General features: G+C 41.1%; 1 protein-coding gene across 3 annotated transcripts in view; it reads left to right on the top strand.

Annotated features, from left to right (window-relative positions):
- Nucleotides 1-7440: 7440 nt before the first annotated feature.
- The window catches only part of NETO2 (neuropilin and tolloid like 2), a 79094-nt gene continuing 70081 nt past the window's right edge, over nucleotides 7441-16453 (top strand). For all 3 annotated transcript variants that reach the window (XM_060788193.2, XM_060788194.2, XM_060788195.2), the window contains exon 1: nucleotides 7441-7784. In XM_060788193.2, coding sequence (XP_060644176.2) covers nucleotides 7751-7784 — 34 coding nt within the window. In that variant the 5' untranslated portion in view covers nucleotides 7441-7750. The remainder of the gene's footprint in view (nucleotides 7785-16453) is intronic.

Here is a 16453-nt window from a genome sequence, read left to right on the forward strand (position 1 = left end):
AAGACACTTAAAAAGCCAAAAAACAAAAAATACATTAGAACGCATGCGAAAAACCACATATATACACATATATACTAATTTATATACATACATATACGCATATATATACACACACAAAACACATATACACAAACTGGGCCACATCAATGAGTGGCAGGGGACAGCTAGTACTACATATTATACACCATACTGTGCATACCATAAAATCTGTTTTGCCTTGATATTAAAAATGTAAAACAGTTTTACAAAATCAGCTTTATGAATGAAGTATGCCATTTTAGTTAAAACTGAGATGTCCAGTTGTTTGAGTTCCAGTTAATCGAGAGTCTACTGAAAACAGTCAGGATCTGCTATCCTTATTTTGAATTGGGACATTCTCATCATTTCCCACTTTCTGCATGACAGAGCTGTTCAAAGCGTTTCCGCACAGAAAAGATCAAAGTGAGAGAAATTCACAACATTCACCGCAAACCCAAGGAAAAATTAAAGTATGAAAGCAACGTGTCATTGGAAGATGTGGGGCGCTTTTCCCCTCCGACATCTCAAAGAACAAACAGCTGAAGCCGTTACAAAAGACATAGGTTTACTCTTAAAAACAAGTGAGAATGAAGAATTGTTCTTCCCAGGAAGGATGGCAGCATGCTTTACAAAGAAATTCACATTTGCTTCATCTTTTCTTTTCATTGTAGACTAGAGGATATACCCGAGTTTGCACCTTCTTTGTGGCTCTTTCATTTCTTCCTCCCTTTCCCCCATACACTTTCTCCCTCTCTCTTTTCTTCCTTCATTCTCTTCCCCCTTTGCTTTGTCTTCCCTTATTATTCTTTCTTCCCTCTCTTTTTTCATTCATTTTCCCCATTCTGAGTACAAGTAGCTAATCCTTTCTATCTATATACTGCCCTCTTGTGGTTACATCTGAGCACTGCATACAGATATACTTATAGACCAGTAGCTAATCCTTTCTATCTATATAGTGACCTCTTGTGTTTGCATTTGAGCACTGCATACATACATACTTACAGACCAGTAGCTAATCCTTTCTAATCTATATACTGTTCTCTTGTGGTTGCATTTGAGCACCACATACATACAGACAGACAGACAGACCAGTAGCTAATCCTTTCTCATCTACATAGTGCCCTCTTGTGGTTACATCTCAGAATTATATAAATACACATTTCTAGACAATAGCTAATCCTTATCTATATACTGTTATCTTGTGGTTGCGTTTGAGCACTGCATACATACATGCTTATAGGCCAGTAGCTAATCCTTTCTACCTATACGGTGCCCTCTTAGGTTGCATTTGAGCACTGCATACATATACATACTTATTGACCAGTAGCTAATCCTTTCTAATCAATATAGTGCCCTCGTGTGGTTACATCTGAGCATTACATGCATACACATTTCTAGACAATAGCTAATCCTTTCTCATCTATATACTGTCCTCTTGTGGTTGCACTTGAGCACTAGATGCATACATATTTATAGATCCATGGCTAATATAGTACCCTCTTGTAGTTACATCTGAGCACTGCTTACATACATACTTACAGAGCAGTAGCTAATCCTTTCTAATCTATATACTGTTCTCTTGTGGTTGCATTTGAGCACTGCATAAATACATGCATGCATAGACATAGACCAGTAGCTAATCCTTTCTCATCTTGTGGTTACATCTCAGCATTACACAAACACACATTTCTAGGCAATAGCTAATCCTTTCTCATCTATATACTGTTCTCTTGTGGTTGCGTTTGAGCACTGCATACATACATAATTATAGGCCAGTAGCTAATCCTTTCTATCTATACGGTGCCCTCTTAGGTTGCATTTGAGCACTGCATACATATACATACTTATTGACCAGTAGCTAATCCTTTCTAATCTATATAGTGCCCTCGTGTGGTTACATCTGAGCATTACATGCATACACATTTCTAGACAATAGCTAATCCTTTCTCATCTATATACTGTCCTCTTGTGATTGCACTAGATGCATACATACTTATAGAGCAGTAGCTAATCCTTTCTATCTATATAGTGTCCTCTTGTGGTTACATCTGAGCATGCCATACACATACATACTTCTAGGCCACTAGAAAGTCCTTTCTATCTATATGTTGCCATTTTTTGAATTTTTGATGTTCAAACTCTGCAATTATATTAAGTTGAGTAATGAAGAGTATGCATGCCAAGTTTGGCCCAGATCCATCAAGCCACGTAGGTGTCTTTGTGGCACAAACCTATCAACCAACGTATATGTATAGCTTATCTTTGTATACAGTGTCCAGGGCATTCTGGAGAAAGTATCTACTTATCACAGACTCGGCGCAGGGACCGTAAGGTCAGTGGACACTTGTCTCCAGACAGACTCGATCTTCTCTTTTGTTAAAAAATTTAGCAGCGTGAGTGTCTGCAGCAGCGATAAAACACATCTATCTGCAAAGTGTTCAAAGGCGCTTGTCTAATGTTTCCAAAGTAACTGCTTATGCAGTTTACAAGGGCATCGTCAAAGCCAAGGTTCTGCGATAAACCTAATCATAACCATCAGCCGTATCTAGATTGATCTGTTTGCAGTTGTGTTTTGCTTTTCTCTAGCTTTTGGGTTTTTTTTAACTTGTCCTGCCATATCAGGAATCAGAGGAGTCTTACAAGGTTTTTAGACTTCTCTGCCAAAGAGTGCTGCTGTCTTACTAAACTAGAACTCCCATTATCCCATGGTAAACAAAGTGGTGTCAAACTACATTAATACCAATATGTAGAGGTTGAGACCAACCTTGAGAACTAATTCAAATCAGACCCTACTATTTACCCTTAGCATTAAAAGAGACTCTCGTTACCCTCATTTGCTATTATAGAATCATAGTTGGAGTTGGAGTATAGAGTTGGAAGAGACCTCATGGGTTATCCAGTCCAACCACCTGCCAAGAAGCAAGAATCACATTCAAAGCACTCCTTACAGATGGCCATCCAGACTCTGTTTAAAAGCCTCCAAAGAAGGAGCCTCCACCATATCCCGGGGCAGGGAGTTCCACTGCTGAACAGCTCTCACAGTTAGGAAGGAGCCCCCGGTGGCGCAGTGGGTTAAACCCTTGTGCCGGCAGGACTGAAGACCGACAGATCGCAGATTCAAATCCAGGGAGAGCGTGGATGAGCTCCCTCTGTCAGCTCCAGCTCCCCTTTTTTTGTTATGTCAGGAGTAACCTGAGAAACTGCAAGTCACTTCTGGTGTAAGAGAGTTGGCCGTCTGCAAGGACGTTGCCCAGGGGACGCCCAGATGATTTGATGTTTTTATCATCCTTGTGGGAGGTTTCTCTCATGTCCCCGCATGAGGAGCTGGAGCTGATAGAGGGAGCTCATCCACCTCTCCCCGGATTCGTACCTGTGACCTGTCGGTCTTCAGTCCTGCCAGCATAAGGGTTTAACCCACTGCGCCACCGGGGACATGAGAGAAGCCTCCCACAAGGATGGTAAAACATCAAAACATCTTGATGTCCCCTGACCAACGTCCTTGCAGTGGTGTTCTTTCTCAGCCATATTGTTTTGATGTTGCTTACAAATGTGATTGTTTTTATATTTTATCTGATGTTTTTAATTGATTGTGTTCCATTTGTAATTTTTGGGCTTGTCTGTTGTACACCGCCCAGAGTTCCCTTGGAGAGATGGTTGGCAGGGAATAAAAATAAAATTATTATTATTATTATTATTATTATTATTATTATTATTATTACTATTATTAGCACTGCCACACGTTGCTGTGGCCTAGTATGTGTATATGTATTTTGTGTGTATATATATCTGTATATATGTGGTTTTGTGCATACATTGTAACGTATTTCTTTATTTTCTGGCTTTTAAAGTCTCTTCTGCTATGTTTTTCAGTGTTTTTAGGAGCGATGGACACTCATTGGCCACATAGGTGTATTGTGTCCAAATTTGGTGTCAATTTGCCCAGTGGATTTTGAGTTATGTTAATCCCACAAACAAACATTAAATTTTTATTTAGATAGATTATTATTATTGCTGACAGCCAATTCTCCCACACCAGAAGTGACTTGCAGTCTCTCAAGTTGCTCCTGACACAAAAAAAGTTAGGAAGTTCTTCCTAATGTTCAGGTGGAATCTCCTTTCTTGTAGTTTGAAGCCATTGTTCCATTGCGTCCTAGTCTCCAGGGAAGCAGAAAACAAGCTTGCTCCCTCCTCCCTGTGGCTTCCTCTCACATATTTATACATGCCTATCATGTCTCCTCTCAGCCTTCTCTTTTGCAAGCTAAACATGCCCAGCTCTTTAAGCCACTCCTCATAGGGTTTGTTCTCCAGACCCTTGATCATTTTAGTCGCCCTTCTCTGGACACATTCCAGCTTGTCAATATATTTAATGCATTTATGAATAGCATCCAGTACTAACCTCATTTTAAGGGGTTACATTCCTTTCATTCCTAAAATTCAGGAATTTCACATAAAATCCAATTATAAAAACACATCATTTACAAAGGTGGAGATTAACACCTTTGTAAATGATAAGTCACAAAAACACTTTGCTGTCAAATGACTCTGAATGTACCATACTGGCATAAACTGCATGTAAAATAACCCCAAATTATTCTCTCCCTCTTTCTCAATCTGGACCAAAGAAGCCGATGATTATCGCTTTGCCATCTCTTTTATCCGGTAAACTGAACCGCTTCGGGGCATTTTTTATTCCTGAAGAGGAGGGCATAAATCTTTAAAATAGATACGCATAAATAAACGGTGTGATTCCCTTTTCAAGAGTGGCAGATCAGGCCCAGCTTTGCATTTAAAAATCAGACAATTTGCATCTCAACTCAGTTCAATGGAGCTCGCCCCTAAATATTTCCAGTCTTGGGGTACATCTTTTTTTGACCTTTTTTTGACCAGGTGACAGCAGGATTGCAGAGAAACAACTGGAAAAGCTGACACGATATGAGAATTTTAAAATCGAACTGCAAAGACTCTGGCACAAGCCAGTAAAGGTGGTCCCAGTGGTGATCGGCACACTGGGTGCAGTGCCTAAAGACCTTGGCCTGCACTTAAAAACAATCGGTGTTGACAAAATTGCCAGCTGCCAGCTGCCAAAGACCACCCTACTCGGATCCCCATACATTATTCACCAATACACCACACAGTCCTAGATACTTGGGAAGTGTCCAACGTGTGATCATAGTGCATCATAGCGATCTTGTTCAGAGTGTACTGATTTTCTTGTGTATCAAATTATTATTATTATTATTATTATTATTATTATTATTATTTTCCGGTTGTATGGCCATTCTTTCCTACAGTTTGTGGTCTACAGTTTGCCTGTAGATTGGTCTACAGTTTGTGGCCACTGATTTGACTACAGTTAAGAGGTCCTGCTCTCAGTCCCGCCCCTTTTGCAGATGCGATTGGCACGGACAAGAGAAAGGGCCTTCTCAGCGATGGCCCCTTGGCTATGGAACGCCCTCCCTAGGGATATTAGATGGGCCCCCTCCTTCCTAACATTTTGAAAGAGAGTCAAAACCTGGCTGTTTGAGCAGGCATTTGCAGACTCATTGAGATCTACGGAATGATTGGATGATGCTACGGAAAAATGATTTTAGTGATGAGATGCTGAGGACTTGTGTTTTATGGCTATTATTGTTTTATTGCTTTTATATGGTTTATATTATATGTTATGTTTTTAACTGTATTTTACGTTGTTTGGGGGCATTGACCACCGACTGTAAACCGCCTCAAGTTGCCTTCGGGCTGAGAGGGGCAGTATATAAATATGGTAAATATGAATGAATGAATAAATAAATAAATAGAGTTACACTTAAGAAAGGTTAGAGAAATGGCCCAAAACTAACAAAATGAAGTTCAACAGGGACAAATGCAAGATACTCCACTTAGGCAGAAAAAAACGAAATGCAAAGATACAGAATGGGGGACGCCTGGCTTGAGAGCAGTACGTGTGAAAATGATCTTGGAGTCCTCGTGGACAACAAGTTCAACATGAGCCAACAATGTGACGTGGCGGCAAAAAAGCCAATGGGATTTTGGCCTGCATCAAGAGGAACTTAGAGTCTACATCTAGGGACGTCATGCTACCCATGCTCTATTCTGCCTTGGTTAGACCACACCTGGAATATTGTGTCCAATTCTGAGCACCACAATTCAAGAGAGATATTGACAAGCTGGAATGTGTCCAGAGGAGGGTGACTAAAATGATCAAGGGTCTGGAGAACAAGCCGTATGAGGAGCGGCTTAAGGAGCTGGGCATGTTTAGCCTGAAGAAGAGAAGGCTGAGAGAGGATATGATAGCCATGGATAAATATGTGAGAGAAAGCCACAGAGAGGAGGAGGGAGCAAGCTTGTTTTCTGCTTCCCTGGAGACTAGGACGCAATGGAACAATGGCTTCAAACTACAAGAGAGGAGATTCCATGTGAACATGAGGAAGAACTTTCTGACTGTGAGAGCCGTTCAGCAGTGGAACTCTCTGCCCCGGAGGGAGTGTGGTGGAGGCTCCTTCTTTGGAAGCTTTTAAACAGAGGCTGGATGGCTATCTGTCAGGGGTGATTTGAATGCAATATTCCTGCTTCTTGGCAGAATGGGGTTGGACTGGATGGCCCATGAGGTCTCTTCCAACTCTTTGAGTCTATGATTCTATGAGTGTGGAGAAGAGCAAACCACTGACCACCTGCTGCAATGCAACCTGAGCCCTGCCACATGCACAATGGAGGACCTTCTTGCAGCAACACCAGAGGCACTCCAAGTGGCCAGATACTGGTCAAAGGACATTTAATAGAATACCAAACCTGCATACTTTGTGTTTTGTTTGTTTGTTTTGTTCTGTTAGAAATATAATACAATGGTATGGTTGCTGATGACACGATAAATATATATGATTTGTATTGTATTGATTGTCTGACCTTGAAGGAGCTGGGGGTGGTGATGGCCGACAGGGAGCTCTGGCGTGGGCTGCTCCATGAGGTCACAAAGAGTCGGCGACGACTAAACGAATGAACAACAACAAAATTGTATTGATTGTTTTATTGATGTTTTGTTTATTGATGTATTGTGGGCTTGGCCTCATGTAAGCCGCACTGAGTCCCTTGGGAGATGGTAGCGGGATACAAATAAAGTTTATTATTAGAGTTACACTTAAGAAAAGTACTCAATCCGACTTACGTACAGATGCAACTGACAGAACGGCTCTCGTTCGTAACTGGAGTCCGCGTCTAGTATCCCGAGGAATGCCTCTTTCCATCTCAATGAAGGAGCTTGGGCTGAGGCCCGCGCATGCGCACAAGTGCGGCGTCGCTCTCTGGCTGTCTCCCTCCGTGCTTCGCGCAGGCAGCGCCCTCTAGCGGCCTTCCCTCTCTTTTCTCCTGAGGTAAAGAAAGGCGTGCGTGAGGCGGGGGCCTCCCTCTTCATTCTCGACGCCGCCGCCGGCAGAGAAGGAGCCGAGGCGGGAGACCGGAGACCCCTCTCTCCTCCTCCTCCTCCTCTTCGCAACTTCCCTCGGAGAGAGCGCGGGTCTCGGCGCCGCGATGGAAGGGCGGCCGGGCGGGAGGCGCGGAGCAGGGCGAAGAGAGGCGGCGGCGGCGGCACCCGACGGCGAGGAAGTGGAGAGGACCCCCCCGCGCTGAGGAGTGGTCTCGCCCTCTCTCTCTTTCTCTCTCTCTCTCTCGGCCCCGGGAAGAGACCACTTGAGCGGGACGGGGGGAGCCTGAGGAGGAGGAGGAGGAAGAGGGAAAGATGGCTCTGGAGCAGGTCTACTCTGTGCTGGAAGGTGAGCAGGCAAAGAGAGAGGGAGGAACCTCTGATTGGCAGCTTTTAGTTACCCACTGGTGGTTCCATTGATTGATTGATTGACTGATCAACAGTTTGTGGCTATCCATTAATCCATTGGTCAACACTTTGTGGCAATTGATTGATTGATTGATTGATCTACAGTGTAGTAATTCCTTGGCTGATTGATCAACAGTTTGTACTATTGATTGACCTATAGTTTGTGGCCACTGATTGATCAATTGATCTACAATTTATAGCAGTCCATTGATTGATCTATAGTTTGTGGCCATTGATTGATCAGCTGATCTGCAGTCTGCACCCCTTGATTGATTGATCTATAGTCTGTACCCATTGATTGATCCATAGTTTGTAGCTATTGATTGATCGATTGATCTACAATGTGTAGCTGTCCATTGATTGATCAATCTATAGTTTGTGGCCATTGGTTGATCAATTGATCTGCACTCTGTACCCATTTGATTGATCTACAGTTTGTAGCTGTTGATTGATCGATTGATCTACAATTTATAGCTGTGCATTGATTGATCGATCAATAGTTTGTGGCCACTGACTGACAATTTATAGCTGTCCATTGATCGATCAATAGTTTGTGGCCATTGATTGACAATTTATAGCTGTCCATTGATCGATCTATAGTTTGTGGCCATTGATTGATCAATTGATCTGCACTCTGTACCCATTTGATTGATCTATAGTTTGTAGCTGTCCATTGATTGATCGATCTATAGTTTGTGGTCATTGATTGATCAGTTGATCTGCACTCTGTACCCACTCTGTATAGTTTGTAGCCATTGATTGATCGATCTACAATTTGTAGCTGTCCATTGATTGATCAATCTATAGTTTGTGGCCATTGATTGATCAATTGATCTGCACTCTGTACCCATTTGATTTTGTAGCCATTGATTGATCGATTGATCTACAATTTTTAGCTGTCCATTGATTTATCTATCATTTGTGGCCATTGATTGATCAGCTGATCTGCAGTCTATACCCATTTGATTGATCCATAGTTTGTAGCCATTGATTGATTGATCTACAATTTGTAGCTGTCCACTGATTGATGTATAGTTTGTGGCAATCAATTGATCTGCAGTCTGTACCCATTGATTGATTGATTGATTGATCTATAGTTTGTGGCAATGGGTTGATCAAGTGTAGCTATCCACGCATCGATTGGTCAACAGTTTGTGGCCATTGATTGATTGGATCTGTAATTTGCAGCAAATCATTAATTGATTGATTGATTGATCTACAGTTTGTGGTCATTGATTGATTGATGTATAGTTTGTAGCAGTTGATTGATCGATTGATCTCCAATGTAGCTATCCATTGATCAATTGGTCAACAGTTTGGCAATCAATTGATCTATAGCTTGTGACAATTGATTGATTGATCGATTGATCAACAATTTGTGGTAATTGATTGGTCAACAGTTGATTGACTGAGCTATGGTTTGTGGTGATTGATCAATCTACAGTTTGTTGCAATTGATTGATTGTTTAGTCAACCATTTGTGGCCATTGGTTGATTTATAATTTGTGGCAATTCATTGATTGATTGGGTAATAGTTTGTAGCAATTCATTGATTGATCTATAATTTGTGGCAATTTGTCTATTGATTGGGTAATAACTTGTCGCAATTGATTGATCTATTATTTGTGGTAATTGATTGATTGATCTTCAGTTATAGCAATTCATTGATTGATTGAGCAGTAGTTTGTGTGATATATATATGCCATAAATAAATAAATATTAGTCCGTAGCAATTCACTAATTGATGGATTGATTTGTCTATAGTTTGTAGCAATCCATTGATGGATTGGTCTACAATTTGTGGCAATTGATTGATTGATTGATTGGTCGGTCTACAGATTGTCCCGCCTTTCTTCCAGGGGGTATCCCAGACCTCACTACAAACAGTGGGATAAAAGTACCCTATAGTAGACATTAATACAGGTGGAATGTAGTAAAGGCTTTGGAATAGAAGAAGTGTTTGGGATTTCCAGGGTTTTCTTTCCTCCCCGGTTTTCGAAATATTGGCATTTACAGAATGAGATAACAGGGAGAGTCTAAAACACTCCCTTTGTTGACATTTCATAGATGTTGTATCATTGTAGGGGATTTAATATATTATAATATATATTGTATATACATATAATATTTATAACATTATAATGTAATGCAATATAATAATAATAAGATATTATAATTATATATTTATATTACATGTAATATTACAAATAATATTACAATATAATGGTATAGTACAATAAACTAATATATAATATTGATATTCTACTATGCTAATAATATAATATATCGTATGTATATATATCTTGTAAGCCGCTCTGAATCCCCTTCGGGGTGAGAAGGGTGGCATATAAACGTTGTAAATAAATAAATAAATTTTACACTGTGCATGTTGAATCATTCTGTCCACGAAAGAAAGTTTGCGTGCATAGAAAGACCCAAAGGTAAAGGTGTCATTGGTTGATTGATTGATTTAAAGTTTGTCTTGCCTTCCTGACAAACACAACGCAGCCCCCCAGGACGTTTACTAGTCCTAACTGCAAATAGGCAATAAAAGCATCCTATAATAACACCAATACAGGTGGAGCACCCGGTAGTGCAGTGGGTTAAACCCTTGCGCCGGCAGAACTGAAGACCGACAAGTCGGAAGTTCGTATCTGGCGAGAGTGCAGATGAGCTCCATCTGTCAGCTCCAGCTCCCCATGCAGGGACTTGAGAGAAGCCTTCCACAAAGATGGTGAAACATCTGTGTGTCCCCAGGACAACGTTCTTGCAGACAGCCAATTATCTTACACTAGAAGCGACTTGCAATTTCTTAAGTTGCTCCTGACACGAGGAAAAAAGGTGGAGTGCTTGATAGATACTGTATTTTGTCACAAAATGAGCTTATACAATGTATAATTCTGCCCATGAAGGAAGGTTTGTATATAGAGACTCATCTGAGATTTCCCGGTAAGGAAATCCCAAATGGGTCTCTATATAAACAAACTGTAGAAACAATGTGTTGTTAAAGGCTTTCATGGTCATAATCATTACCTCTGAGGATGCTTGCCATAGATGCAGGCGAAACGTCAGGAGGGAATGCCTCTAGAACGTGGTCGTATAGCCCGAAAAAAACCTACAACAACCCACTGTAGAAACAATATTTATTTATTTGTTCATGTGTGGTTTGCCCCACCTTTCCACCAACAGTAAAGGATAATAAGTAATGTGGGTGTCTCCTTTCTAGTCATCAGAACGGCTCCAAAATTGTCCACATAGTTATCCGGGTTGCTGGCACCTTTGCTTTGGATGGTTCAGTGTACACAAACTTCGTTTCATGCAAAAAGCTGTTGAAAATATTATGCATAAAATTATCTTCCGGTATAGCTGAAGCCAAGATGAATTTTGTGTTTAGACTTGGGTTGCATCTCCAAGTCCATTGTTGATATGCAGATGCTCCAAAATCTGAAATAGTCCAAAACACCTGGCTTTTTGGATAATCTGTAATTCTAAAGGCATAGAAATGTGTGTAAGATAGCATGATCCTCACATAATCTCTTCCTATAATCAGGGCTGTTTGTGGTTGTTCCTCGTAGCCAGCATCGTATATTTTGGCTTTTTAAAAACCAGTTTCTAAATGTATAAGCAAGGAAGAGAGGAGTGATGGTGCATCTACATTGTGGAATGAATGCAGTTGGACACCACTCCCATGGCTCTGTGCTATGCAATCATGGGAGTTGTGGTGTTACAAGGTCTTCCACCCTCTCTGCCAATAAGTGCTGGTGCCTCACCAAACTGCAACTCCTCGTTGTCTGTAGCATAGAGCCTTGATAATAATATAAGATAATATATTGTATATACATATAATATTTATAATATTATAATGCAATACAATATAATACTAATAATACTAATAATTAATTATATATTTTATATTACATGTAATATTACTAATAATATTACAATATAAAGGTATAGTACAATATAGTAATATATAATACTGATATTGTACTATGCTACTAATATAATATATTGTATGTATATATATCTTGTAAGCTGCTCTGAGTCGCCTTCAGGGTGAGAAGGGCAGCATATAAATGTCGTAAATAAATTGATCAATAAATAATGGTGTCTATAATGGTGTCAAGCTGCTTTAATTCAACAGTAGATGCACTCAGGAACATTGTACTGCACTCTAGTATCAGACACATTTCTTTAATAGGAAAATACTATTGTACGTGTTTTCTAGGCTGTATGGCCATATTCCAGGAGCATTCTCTCCTGACGTTTCGCCCACATCTGTGGCAGGCATCCTAAGTGGTTGTGAGGTTTATATTGTATTTAGAATTATGGGGGGGGGGGGGGGGGGAGATGGTGTGTTCCTCCTCGTCTTGTATCTAGACTAGGATTACTAAATCCTCTCAGCCTCAGGGAGCAAGCCATGGAGTAGCCCTCTTCTCTTTCCTTTCATCTCTTTCCTCCCCTCTCTTTCCTCGCCTCTCTTTCTTCTCAATTCTTTCCTCTCCTCCCCTCCTCCCCTCCCTTTCCTCTCCCTCCTTTCCTCTCCTCTCTTTCCTCTCTTTCTTCTCCTCCCTTTCTTCTCCTATCTTTCCCCTCCTATCTTTCCTCTCGATTCTCTCCTCTCCTCTCTTTCCTCTTCTCTCTTATCTCTGTTTCCTCTTGATTCTTTCCTCTCCTTCCTTTCCTCCCCTCCCTTTCCTCCCCTCCCTTTCCTCTCCTCTCTTTCCACTCATCCCTCTTCTCTCTTTCTTCTCCTCCCTTTCCCCTCCTATCTTTCCTCTCCTCTTTTCTCTCCTCTTTCCTCTCCTCTCTTTCCTCTCCTCTCTTTCCTCTCATCCCTTTCCTCTCCTCCCTTTCTTTCCTTTCCTCTGTTTCTTCTCCTCCCTTTCCCCTCCTATCTTTCCTCTCCTCTCTTTCCTTTCCTCTCTTATCTCTGTTTCCTCTTGATTCTTTCCTCTCCTTTCTTTCCTCTCCTCCCTTTCCTCTCATCACTTTCTTCTCTTCTCTTTCCTGAGATTTAAGGCTTCACCCAGCTTTGTATTGCTTCGCTCATTGTGAACATTTAATGGGCTAGGTCTACTAATCGGAGTCCGGGTTGAGACATTTCTGGCAAGGCGCCCTCCTCACTTGTCAAAGGAAATATCCAAAACGCTCAATGTGGCTGTGGCTTTTGGCAGGAGTCTCCAATTCCTCGGTCAAAATAAGTTCAATAAATAGGTCAGTCCCTAGTTTAATTGCAGTCAGTACAATCCTTTGCGTATCTCCTCAGAGGGAAGTTCCACTCATTTTGATAGGACTTGTCCCCAGATCGTTGCCAGAGCAACATAAAACTTATTGCATTTAGTGGGGTCAATGGCACCTGGAATTGTAGCCAGCATTTCCCCCAAAGCTCTTATTGTAGAGACAATCAGAATTGGCATTTCTCTTCTCCAAACTGGACTGGAAACATGCCTTGATTTATATGTAGAACCCAGGAATCTGACCACCTGATAAGATCAGTTCTTAAAAGATACTAATGCAGCATTTCTCAACCTGGGGGTCGCGAGGGAGGTGTCAGAGAGGTTACCAAAGACCATCTACAAACACAGTATTTTCTGTTGGTCATGGGGGTTCTGTGTGGGAAGTTTGGTTCACTTCTATCGTTAGTGGGATTCAGAATGCTCTTTAATTATAAGCTCTTTGATTGTAGGTGAACTATAAATCCCAGCAACGACAACTCCCAAATGTCAAATTCTATTTTACCCAAACTCCACCAGTGTTCACATTTGGGCATTTTGAATATCCATGCCAAATTTGATCCAGATCCATCTTTGTTTGAGTCCACAGTGCTCTCTGGAGGTAGGGGAACTACAACTCCAAAACTCAAGATCAGTGGCTACCAAACACTTCCAGTATTTATTGTTGGTCATGGGAGTTCTGTGTGCCAAGTTTGGTTCAATTCCATCATTGGTGGAATTCAGAATGTTCTTTGATTTTAGATGAACTAAAAATCCCAGCAACTACAACTCCCAAATGTCAAGGCCTTTTTTCCCCCAAACTCCACCAGTGCTCACATTTGGGCATTTTGAATATCCATGCCAAATTTGATCCAGATCCATCTTTGTTTGAGTCCACAGTGCTCTCTGGAGGTAGGGGAACTACAACTCCAAAAGTCAAGGTCGATGCCCAACAAACCCTTCCAGTATTTACTGTTGGCCATGGGAGTTCTGTGTGCCAAGTTTGGTTCAATTCCAGCAACTACAACTCCCAAATGCCAAGATCTATTTTCCCCAACTCTGCCAGTGCTCACATTTGAGCATTTTGAATATTTGTTCCAAGTTTTGTCCAGATCCATCATTGTTTGAGTCCACAATGCTCTCTGGATGCAGGTGAACTACAACTCCAAAACTCAAGGTCAATGCCCACCAAACCCTTCCAGTATTTACTGTCGGTCATGGGAGTTCTGTGTGCCAAGTTTGATTCAATTCCATCATTGGTGGAGTTCAGAATGGTCTTTGTTTGTAGGTGAACTATAAATCCCAGGAACTACAACTCCCAAATGACTAAATCAATCCCCTCCCCAACCCCACCAGTATTCAGATTGAGGTGTGTCGGGTATTGGTGCCAAATTTGGTCCAGTGAATGAAAATACACCCTGCAGATCAGATATTTACATTACGATTCATAACAGTAGCAAAATTATTGTTACATAGTTGCCATGAAAATAATGTGATGGTTGGGGATCACCACAACATGAAAAAATTGTATTAAGAGTTCGCAACATTAGGAAGGTTGAGAAACAATGTACTAATGTGCGTTTCATTGAAACTACGGTGCTGAAGTTGGTAAGAAAGAGCTTGCAAAGCTGTGTTTGCAATAGGTAGATGTGTTCCCAATTCTGCTGTCTAAAAGGATAGCAAAGAATATGGTTACACTGTAGCTCAGTGTTTCTCAACCTGGGGGTCGGGACCCCTGAGGGGGTCGTGAGGGGGTGTCAAAGGGGTCGCCAAAGACCATCAGAAAACATAGTATTTCCTGGTGGTCATTGAGATTCTGTGTGGGACCCAATTCTATTGTTGGTTGAGTTCAGAATGCTCTTTGATTGTAGGTGAACTATAAATCCCAGCAACTACAATTCCCAAATGTCAAGGTCTATTTTCCCCAGACTCTACCAGTGTTCACATTTGGGCATACTGAGTGTTCATGCCAAGTTCGGTCCAGATCCATCATTGCATGAATCCACAGCGCTCCTCTGGATATAGGTGAATTACAACTCCCAAACTCAAGGTCAATGCCCACAAAACCCTTCCAGTGTTTTCTGTTGGTCATGGGAGTTCTTTGTGCCAAGTTCGGTTTAAATCCCTTGCTGGTGGAGTTCAGAATGCTTTTTGATTATAAGTGAACTATAAATCCCAGCAACTACAACTCCCAAATTACAAAATCAATCCCCCCCCCCCCGCAACCCCACTAGCATTCACATTTGGGCATATTGGGTATTTGTGCTCAATTTAGTCCAGTGAATGAAAATATATCCTGCATATCGTATATTTACATTACGATTTATAACAGTGCTAAAATGACAGGTATCAAGTAGCAACGAAAACAATATTATGGTTGGGGGTCACCACAACATATGGAACTGCATTAAGGGGTCACGGCATTAGCAAGGTTGAGAACCACTGCTGTAGCTTCCTTTTTGGTTCATTTTGTCTTATTGGGAAGCTTTCTGCGGATCACAGGAGACAACCCTAATTTTAGAACTGTGCAAAAGGAAAAAGATGGCAATACTAGGCAGGCGGCTTCCCTTTTGAAAAAACTCCACAAAGTTAAAGGCGCACCACTGTTTTTCTTGCATCTATGAATAGCTAGCACTGGAGATGCTCCTACCATTCTCCATTTTGAGCCTTCAGAGTGTCAAATTGTGGTCACTTTGCTATCTTTGCTTGAGTAGAAGCAACTCTCCCCCAAAAGAAAGTAATTGTATTGTCACTAAGTTCTTTTTTAATGCTTGATTTTGGTCCTCAAATTGATTTCGGTCCTCAAATTTCAGTCTTTGCAAACCATCCTTATCTGAAACTTTTCTCACTCTGTGTCGTAGCATTTCTCATATTGTAGAGAGAATGTTTCTGTGGGAAGTAGACATTCGCGATGATATACAGTCTCAATAAATTGTAAAGAACGGCCGCTTCGAACACAACATAACAATCAGACGTTTTTGCATCCATTTGCTGAAACATTCTGCCTGGAAATAGATTTTTTTTTTTACCACTCTCTTGTTTAATTGAAGAAACAGACAAATACTACTGGTAGGAAATGGCCCGTCTCTGGTGCTAGGCTGACCTCTTATGGCAAATTTTGTTTTGAATCTGTCATGTATTCCTACATTTTTTTTCCTGTGGTACATAATAGATTGAACAGATGGAATGAATAGAAGCAATTGCTTTTTGGGTTCAGCCGTTTTGTGTCTGCTACTACTGTTTGAATGTGAAAATGTCATATGTAAGTCCATTTTAATCATTTTCAGTTTTGCCTGGAAAAATCATGAGATTTCAAGCATACATCATTCCTGACTGTTAATTTATTGAAGCACATATTTCTTCCCAAACTGGAGTGAACATCACTGGGTTGTTG

Source organism: Anolis sagrei, chromosome 8 (genome assembly GCF_037176765.1).
Source record: "Anolis sagrei isolate rAnoSag1 chromosome 8, rAnoSag1.mat, whole genome shotgun sequence".
In the NCBI taxonomy this organism is placed as follows: domain Eukaryota; kingdom Metazoa; phylum Chordata; class Lepidosauria; order Squamata; family Dactyloidae; genus Anolis; species Anolis sagrei.